This window comes from Orycteropus afer, unplaced genomic scaffold (assembly GCF_000298275.1).
Source record: "Orycteropus afer afer isolate SDZICR_OR568_19922 unplaced genomic scaffold, OryAfe1.0 scaffold00075, whole genome shotgun sequence".
NCBI classification, from domain to species: Eukaryota; Metazoa; Chordata; class Mammalia; order Tubulidentata; family Orycteropodidae; genus Orycteropus; species Orycteropus afer.
The window spans coordinates 8,251,324-8,261,082 of record NW_006921662.1 but is presented as its reverse complement, the minus strand read 5'-3'; the positions used below and the strand labels follow the sequence as shown (position 1 = coordinate 8,261,082).

General features: G+C 50.4%; 1 protein-coding gene across 1 annotated transcript in view; it reads left to right on the top strand.

Moving 5' to 3' along the window:
• The window catches only part of LAD1 (ladinin 1), an 8,895-nt gene extending 6,662 nt beyond the window's left edge, over window positions 1–2,233 (top strand). Inside the window, exons 6-10 of the mRNA XM_042780977.1 lie at window positions 801–873; window positions 1,007–1,144; window positions 1,482–1,568; window positions 1,853–1,927; window positions 2,228–2,233. Coding sequence (XP_042636911.1) covers window positions 801–873; window positions 1,007–1,144; window positions 1,482–1,568; window positions 1,853–1,927; window positions 2,228–2,233 — 379 coding nt within the window. The remainder of the gene's footprint in view (window positions 1–800; window positions 874–1,006; window positions 1,145–1,481; window positions 1,569–1,852; window positions 1,928–2,227) is intronic.
• The last annotated feature ends 7,526 nt before the right edge of the window (window positions 2,234–9,759 follow it).

Below are 9,759 nucleotides of genomic sequence, written 5' to 3'. Positions count from 1 at the left end.
CTTCTGGTTAGCAGTCAAGTGCCTTAGCCACTATGCTACCAGAGCTCCCGGCTTATAGCTTAGCAGTAGCTAAAATAGTGTAACCTGCAAGAGATGGGGGAAGGTATCCCGGAGGACTTAGTCTTCTACATGAGACTTGGAGAACCAGTGGAAGATTTCCAGATGGAGAGCTAGATGAATGGCATTTTAAACACAGGGAACAGAATATGAAAAGGCATGGAATGTGAAAAGCATGGTGTGTCTGGTTGGCTAGAACACAAGCACATGGAGGGGTGGGGTTGAAGTTGGAAAGTGAGGCAGGGAGTGGGTCATGAGAGCCTTGTATGCAGTGCCTAGGAGTTTGGCTATGGCTTGAGGGGTTTGAGCAAGAAGGACAGGATCGGATTTTTCTGGTGCCAGTGGGGAGGAGAGATCAGGGAGGTGAACAGGGTCAGTGGGTAGGAGGCACAGCAGTGAAAGGAAGATGAAAGGCCAGATTCAGGAGATACTTCTTAAGTGGAAGTGACAGGCTGTGGTGATGGATGTGGGAGGAGAAGAGAAGAGAGGGAGAAGTGAAGGATGTCTTATCCTGGGGATGTCCCACTGACAAGACTTTTCTAAGAACGTGAGAAAAATCACTGGCATCTGTAGATCTTTCCCTTGGCCAAGTCATTACAAACTCACTCTGTAATGGAGGCCATAGTCCTTTGCCAAAATGGTGGGGTGGGATGGGATTACTCCTCAGGCCCTGAGGCAGTCTAGTCTCTTTGGGGGTGGGATCCTCACCAGGTATATCTTGTCTCTGTCTTCCCTTCCTGTAGTGCCAGCGTGAGGCTTCCCGCTAGCACAGTCAAGTTAGGAGAGAAGCTGGAGAGATACCACACGGCAATACAGGTGTGTGTGTGTGTGCGCGCGCGCCCACACGGTGTTCTCTTCCAGAGGGGCCGATGACACCTGATGAGTTTGGTGGGTGGGGTCCTGTGTGCTTCACTTGCATGGCTCAGCAGTTTGTGTTCTTTCTCCCCAGAGATCAGAATCAGTCAAGTCTCCAGGCTCCTCCCGCACAGAGTTCTTTGTGGCTCCTGTGGGTGTAGCCAGCAAGCGCCACCTCTTTGAGAAGGGGCTGGCCAGCCAGAGTCTAGGAGAACCAGCTCCCAGCCGGAAGGTGAGGGGCTCAGGCCCAGCCAGGAGTCTGCAGGCTGACCATGCCTAAGATCTCCAAATCCTATACCTTGACCCTGACAGAGCTAGGAAACTAGTATTTTCATATGTCAGTTAACATTGGCAGGCCCTGCCATTGACTTTAGTTGCCATTAATGAGCCCAAGTCACCTTAGTTGTGCCCATAGCCCCCTGGAAGGGGAGGGGACTGTTCCAGATATGTATAGCATGGGCTGGATGTATATGGGAATGAGGTAGAGTTTGTCCCTCTTCCAGGGCCTTTGAAAATCCCTTGCTGTTGTCAGCAGCCCCAAACGCTGAGATGAAAGCCTCTCTTTTTAGGAGAACTTAAGGCTTTCAGGGGTTGTGACATCAAGGCTCAACCTGTGGATCAGCAGGACCCAGGAGTCTGGAGAGCAGGACTCCCAGGTAACTTGTCCCTCTGTGTTGTCTATTACTATGGGCTCTTTAAGGGTAGAATGATCCAGTCCAGAGAACAGTTGCATCATTCCAGGAGTGGAGACAGTGGAGAGGAGGAGAGGAATGTGGATGGAACTGGGTTAGAAGGCAACAGAGAGGAGGAGTGCAGCTGGGGCCCTTTACTCGTCTAGGGAGAGGGAGAACATCCTGGGTGGGGAGGGAGCCTGGGGGATCCTGAGCCCCTTCACAGCCCTGATTTAGCCTCTGGTGTCCACCTTGCTGCTCCCATTCAGGAGATGCAGAAAGAGTCAGCAGCCACCAAGAGGACCCAGTGGGGAAAGAAATCAGATACCTCCCTGGAGGCTGAGGTGAGGGGAGCAGGAAGGCCTGGCCATGGGGGAGAGGGCTGTGGGTGGCTGGGGCAGTGGTAGGAGAACTTCACCCACTCACCCACATGCACATGTTAATTGAGATAGTTACACAGTTTAATGACCCAGAATGTCCCGTAGTCCTGTTCCTGCTCTCTTGGATTGGCTTGACCCAAGGCTGGCCCCTTCAACCAGCAGACCCTGAGTCTTTGCTCCAGTTTGGGTGTGGATCTTATGAAAAGGAATGGCTTTCTATCCAGGGACCCCCTTCTCTTGTTCTAATATGCCTTTGTCCCACAGGTATGAGGAGCACTGCCAAGATGAACCTGCAAGTCTGCATCTCAAGGCCCAGCCTCGGCCCAGCTCTGCCTCCTGCAGCAACATCCCTGCCTTTCATTGCCCGTGTTCTCTTCCTACCTACCCAGGGTCCCCAGGGCCAGGATTGTTGGGACAACTCAGCCAGCTCTGAATCCAGCTTCTGGGGTCAGAACTGCCCTGGCACCTTCTTGTCCTGCTGCAGGCACAGCCAATCCTTGGGACTGCCAGGCCAGGACTCAGTGTCAGCCCAGGGTACAGCATTGGCACATATCAGCATTGTGGACCTCAACATCCTGTTCAGAGGTGTTCCCTCCTTCCTACTCACCCTGAAGATCAGGACAGGGTCATCTTTCAAGAACTCTTTCAAGGCACCAGTAGGTGCCTGTGATATCTCTCTCTCATTGAGGCCTGGGCCTGCTTCCCCATCCTGGGCCTGCTCCCAGCCTGCCAAGGTCAGAGTGTGAAGAAGGTACACTACATCTGCCACGTGTCCCATCACCCTGCATTGTCTCCCCCTCACTTCCCTGACCTGCTGCTTTGGCCAGGAACCCAGTGCCTTTTTGTGCTCCCCTGTCTTGGCCAAGAGCCCAGAGCCTTTATGTGCTGCCCTTTGCCCTCTCTCTGAAAAACCTTTCTCAGGAAGGAGCTGATAAACTCGTTCACTCTCAGGTGTAAATGACTGATGATACCTTAGAAATAGACTCCTTTCTGGAGGGTTTGCTTTCTAATAGGGATCATTTGCAGTGTGTGAAGAGGATAGTTTTTTGTTTAGCCTGTGGGGCAGGGGGTGTGTGTGTCATTTTTCCTAGTCTCCCTCTTCTCATGTTAAGTTGGGCTTGACATCTGCTGGTCCTAGCATGGCAACTTGAGGGGTCAGAGCTTCCAGATACAGTGCCAAGTCGGCACTCATTCTTTCAAAGTCCAGTCCTTCATCCCCTCGATATCATGGCCCATGTGAGCTTGGAGAATGCTCAGACACTTGAGAATCTAGTCCATACCGAACTGAAAAGTCTGGTGTCCTGTCCAAACCTTTTAATAGTGTAGTTAAAACTTTATTTTTATTTTCTCTTTTAATCATTAGAACTCTTATTCCTTATTGACTGCTCTGGTTTTACCCAGAACCAGGTGGAGGTGGGAGTAGGTTCATAGCCCTGCCTTTCCTCCCCCAATAATGCCTGGGGGACTCCAAGGCCTGCGAGAACACAGCTCTGAGTGGCATCACCAGGCCCCAGGTCTTGAAGCTTGTGAGACAGAAGCTACCAGCCTTACCCCAGTACTGATTCAGAGTGAGGGCTCTAATTGTGGATCTGGTGGTCCAGGGGACAGAAGGCCCTAGAGCCCCCATCTTTGCAGACCTCCCTGGTCCCTAGAAGCAGCCCAGAGCCCCCAGACTTACCTGTCTTTGGACAGCCAGTCTCCTGTAGCTGGCCTGCACTGAACCAGGGGAAGAGGTCCTGGCAGCCCTGCCCTAGTGCCCCCCTCCCTCACCTACTACTAGCACTAGGGCTTTTGCCAGCACTCTACCCCTGTAGTTGAGAGTTTGAGGACAAAGCCCAAGGTGGGGCAGAGGAGTAGATGGGTACTGGCCAGAAACTCCAGAGACCTGAACTTCTGCTCTGGCCCCAACAGGAACTCAGGGTATGACCCTGAACAGGGCATTTCCCTTCTCTCACACCCGGCATTCAACCAGCTGACCTCTAAGGACCTTTGAATGCTCATGATTTGCAATTTGAAAGTTTCCCTGGCAGGGTGACTCTTCCAAAACCCAAGAAGCAAAAACTGTCCCTACGCTCGTCTTTAGGAAGGGCTTCCAGAAGCTGTTCTCAGGGACCCTGAGAGGGGCTGGCATGGTTCTAAATGTCTGGGGTGGTTCCAGTAGCTCCTGGCTCTGGGTGGTGGAGGCTTTTTGCCTGCATTCACCCTCCCTGGAGTGCCTGTCGAGGGCACAGTGCCAGTGGGTGCTCAACCCAATACCTCCTTTGTATTCATGCATCCAACATGTGAGGACCCTGTCATTTCTGCCAGGGAGGCAGTAATAAGGGAACAAATGCATGTACAAGATCATTTCAGCTCTTTACCTCTCATATTTGTCATGTATTGACCCTACAATGTGCTAGGGTTGGTGGCTATCAGAGTTCTCCAGAGACAACCAATATCATCTCTCTGGAGAGAGAGAGACAGACAGAGAGAGGGAGAGAGAGAGAGGGAGAGAAGTCTCTGGGTAGTGCAGACAGTTAACACACTTGGCTGCTAACTGGAAAGTTAGAGGTTCAAATCTACCTAGAGGTGCCTCAGAAGAAAGGTCTGGATATTTACTTCTAGAAACTGATCCACTGAAAACCTCTATGGTGCAAAGTTCTGTTCTGACACATGGAGTTGCCATGAGTTGGAATCAATGTCAACTGATGGTGGTGATTATATATGAGCTCTGGTGGTGAACTGCCTAAGGGATTTGACTGCTATCTAGAAGGCTGATGGTTCAAACCCACCAGCCACTCCTTGGTAGGAAGGTTGGACAATCTACTTCCGTAGCAATATCACCTCAGAAACCCAAGGAGGGGTTGCTATGAGTTGTGTCTGACTTGATGGCAGTGAGTGATATGTACATGTATGTATGTATGTATGTATATATATATATATCTGTGTGTGTGTGTGTATATATATATATATATATATATATATATATATATATGTTGTTTGCTGTCGAGTCAGACCTGACTCATAGCGACCCCTCCTTGGGTTTCCGAGGCAGTATCACTACGGAAGTAGATTGCCCCATCTTCCTTCCAAGGAGTGGCTGGTGGGTTTGAACCGCCAGCCTTCTGGTTAGCAGTCAAGTGCCTTAGGCACTACGCTACCAGAGCTCCTATATATATAAAAGCTCTGATGGCACAGCGCCTAAGGCATTTGACTGCTAAACCAGAAGGCTGGCGTTTCAAATCCACCAGCCAGTCCTGGAAGGAAGATTGGGCAATCTACTTCCATAGAGGTATCGTATCAGAAACCCAAGGAGGGGTCGCTGTGAGTTGGAATCGACTCCATGGCAGTGAGTTTGGTGTGTATATATATGTATATATGTGTGTATGTGTGTATGTATGTATGTGTGTATGTGTATGTATATATGTGTGTGTGTATATATATATGTATAGAGAGAGGGAGAGAAAGGGAGAGGGAGTGCTAGCGTCCTGGTGGTACAGTGCCTGAGGCATTTGTCTGCTAACTAGAAGGTTGGTCGTTCAAACCCACCAGCTGCTCTGTGGAAGGAAGATGGGGCAATCTACTTCCATAAAGATTTACTGTTTTAGAAACCCGGTGGGGGTCTCTATGAGTCAGAATCGATTTGATGGCAGTTGGTTGGTTGGTATATATAGAGAAAGATTGATTTCACATGATTGTGGGGCTAGTAAGTTTGAAATCTGTAGGGCAGGTGGCATGCTGGAAATGCCAGCAGAACTTCTATGTTACAATTTTGAGGCAAAATTCCTTCTTTGGGAAACCTCAGTTTTTACTCTAAGACCTTTAACTGATTGGATGAGGCCCACCCATAATGTTAATTTGCTTTACTGAGAGTCAATGTCAGTGTTAACCATCTACAAAATACCTTCATGACAACATCTAGACTACTTGTCTAGATGACCAAAAAAATGGGCCCTGTAGCCCAGCCAAAATGACACATAAAATTAGCCATCACAGGGACTTAGACATCCTCTGACAAAAACCTTGGGCCCTGACCTTAGTAGGTTTACAGAATTGTGGACCTGTATCGCTTGATTTTAAAGCCCTTGGAGAATAAGCTTCCATAGCCCTCGCTGTCCCCTACACAGCCCAGCTGCTGGTCCAAAGTGAACCACTTTTTTCAACTCTAAGTTCTGCCTTGTATCTCTGACTACTTGTAGTGGCTTAAGTCTGTTCCTTTTGAGGAGGGCTTGTCCCATGGCTTTGGGGTCACAGAGAAGACCCACTTTGCGGATGTTGTCACTGAGGCCACAGAGCCTCCTACCTGCCTAAGCTGCTCAATCTAGCAGAAGCAAAGCTGGCAGTGGCCTGAAAGACATCTTTACCCATAGTTCATTTCAACTGGAGCTGCAAATAAGCCCTTATCCTCTTGCCCACCAGGACTCTGGCCCAGAGACTCATGAAGTGTCTTGGACATTGCCTTCTGTCCCCCAACCCTGATACCAGCCTGCCCTTCCAGGCCTGGGTCACTGGCATCTGCTTTATCAGGAGTCTCAAGAGGGACAGCTGGTTTGTGTTACATGCCTGCTCCCTCCCCTGTTCTCCACATATTTGAGCAGCTTTAAATAGCTTATCTAAGCAGCTGGACAACCACATAGGCTTATATGGCATGGGGTACATGTTCTTTTAGCTCTGTGACTGGCACCTGCCAAAATAGCAGCCAACACCCCCCACTCCCCTCTGCCACACCCCCATGTCTCCTGCTGCACATTCCTCCCACCACAGGGTTGCTCATGAGGCCCCAGCCCACCTGCCTGCTTAAAGCCCTCTCCATCCCCTGGCCTCGGCCAGTCCTTGCCCAGGCTGAGCAGACACCCATAGGATCTCTCTGCAGCTCTTGTTCTGAGGTAAGACTTGGGCATGTATCTCTGGGGAAAGGGAGAACCGAGAGTGGAATGGAAGATGTGAGAGTCCTAGTGCCCGGGACCTTTACTCATAGTCTGTGTCCACCCTGAGTGGATGGAAAGATTGATAGTTATCCAGACTTCCTCCTAAAGGAGGCCCAGGCATTTTGGAAAGCAGGCCACTTTTAGATAAGGTGTGGCAAGAACTGGACACTAAAATGAGAGCAGTAAAGAAGAAAGAACCCTGTGTTAGAAAGGGGAGACTTGGGTTTGAGTTCTGGATCTGCCACAAGAGGTTGTCCATGAGGGCAAGTTACTTTTCCTCCCTGGACCTCAGTATCCTCATCTGTAGAATGGGTCAGATAACCTTTTCTAAAGATTATGAAGTTTTGACCAACAGGGACTTCCCCAAGTCCTTTTGCTCCAGGCGAAGGGTCACCTATACCTTTTCAGACATATCCTCCTGAGCCCAGGAGAGCAGAGTGAGGCTTGTGATCAAATCAGACCAGTCCTTGTGGTCAAATTCTCATCTCCAGGAACTTGGGGATCATTCTGGGAGCATTGAGGTGGGCAGTGATGGCTGGAGAGCATCTCCAAGCAAACACTTAAATTTCTTTTGACTTTCGTGTCCCAACACCAGAGTCTTCCCCAAAGCCAAAACATGGGCTGAGAACTCTTGGGGAGCAGATAGGGGAAAGGCCCCTACTGGAACATCTTTCATAGGATGTGAACCCAGCTCATTGACATTAAAGGGTTAACTCTGAACCCAGCTGCCCCAGGGGTCCCACCAAGTGCAACCCTTGCCCCACCCACCCCACCCTACCCCACAGGGAGACACCTTGGTCTGTGGCTGGGAGCGGCAGAGAAAGTTTCCCTTGACTTTTCCTCTCCTCCTGGGCAAGCTGATGGAGAGGTGGGGGCTTGGAGTGTAAGGAATTTCAAAGCTCATTCCCCAGCCTAGTGCAGCTGGGAGGCCACCTGACCTCCCAAATTCCTCCTCTGACCCTTGTCTCACAGGGCAAGTCCTCCTTCTCAGAAATCTAAGAGGATCACATTGCCTGCTCCCCCTCCCTCCTGCCCTGGACTCCCACTTCCCTGTCTTTCCCTGTACCCCATCCACCAGATCTCCTGGTGGGCTAACAGCTGCAGGGTTGGAGGGTTCCCAGCTGAAGACAAGGGCTGAGGGATGGAGCCTGCATTCCTCAGAAATCCAGAGACTGTTTCTGCAAGACTGGAACTTGAAGCTCACCTGTTTTATAGTTAGATGGTCCCTGGGTGGTGGAAAGGGTTTGTGATTGACAACTAACCCAAAGGTTGGCAGTTTGAAACCACCCAAGGGCAACACCAAAGAAAGGGCTGGAGATCTGCTTTCATGAAGATGATAGCCAAGAAAACCCTGTGGAGCAGTTCTAATCTAAAACACATGGGGTTACCATGGGTTGGCAATGAGTTTGGCTTTGGTTTTTATCTATCTATAGATACAAAGAGATTAAGTGACTTAACTAAGATCACATAGCAAAAGCTGGGTTTCAAACCCAGATCTCTTGGCCCTGAGGCCAGTATTCTCTCTGGCCTCTATTGTTTTGGCTTTATAAACAATATGTGCCTCAGGAAAAGGTGACCTTGAGGGAGCTTGGCTAAGAAGGAAGCAAGGGCTTGGCTATGAGGATAAGGTGCCTTGGGATATTCTTGTACCTTACCTGCCAGGTTCTTGAGGGTCTGTCATTCCAGAGGCCCCAGCCCCAGCACAGCTCCTAGCCCTTCACAGGGTCTTTGAGTGATCGGTTTGGCTGTGCCCTTTTATTTGAAAGCCCACTTCTGGTCTGCATGCTATTTTAGGAGCTGAATGATGGCCCCAGGAGCAAGGAGAGAGGTCTAAGCTGCTGTTTCCATTTCTGAGGCCCAGCCACTGCCCTATAGCTGGTGGCTCTGAGCTGGTGGGAGGCAGGGCCAGGGAGAAGCAAGGAGACAGAGACCAGGTGACCCAGGCTGGTCCTGCACAATTTTCCTAGAAGCTCCTCCCTCCTCCCTGGAGTAGCAGAATCCTCTAGGGGCTCAGATAGCAGTTTCCCCAAGTTCTAAGGCCACTAGCTCTGGGTGCCCTGGGTCCTCACCCACTCTGGGATCTGAAGGCTGTTCTCTTTGATCACCATCCTCATCCTTATTTGGGAAACCTCTGGGGTTTCAATCTCTCTCTCTTCAGCAACATGAGACCTTGATCCCCCAACTTGACACCTTACACATTTGACATCTCCTCCTTTGGGCCAAAAAGTGGTCCCACTAGCTGAGAGCTCTGCCTCACCCGCCCACCAGCAGAGAGAGCCCGGGAGGAGCTTTTCCTGAACCCAGTAGAACTGGTCAGAATTGGACAGGCTCAAAAGAGCAGGCAAGCCAAGGTCAAGGCTGCAATGATGTCTGGTCTGGGGATCTCTCACCCAAAGGGGAGCCAGGAGCTGCAACTCCCTTGAAACTACTCCACCAAAAAGGGGGTGCCCTCTGCTAGACATCACTCTACCCCACTTAGCACTGGCTCTCAATGATGGTCTACAGACAGGTGCCTGAGGGCTGTTCTCAGTCACTTTAGTGGGATGTGCCAACCAGGGAGATGGAGAGAGGACACAAGAGTGCTCTCTACTGGGCTGCTGTCCTCACCCTGAAGTTTGGGTCAGAGCTGGCAGGACCTGGTGTGATGCAGGAGGCAAGGGGCAAAGGAGAAACCTTGCTGAGGGTCATCACATCCATAGTTTTGATTCTACTCCTGCCTCAGTTTAGCCCCACTCTTTAACTCTGTTCCCATCACCTTGTCCCTTTACTCTCTGCAACATCAGGAAGGTTCAGAGCCATTATGTTGTACCACTTTAAGGGGTGCTGTGCACATTTTGACTAGTGTGGATGATGTCCTCTGGATCTGTGCATTGTTTATTAATTGAAAGC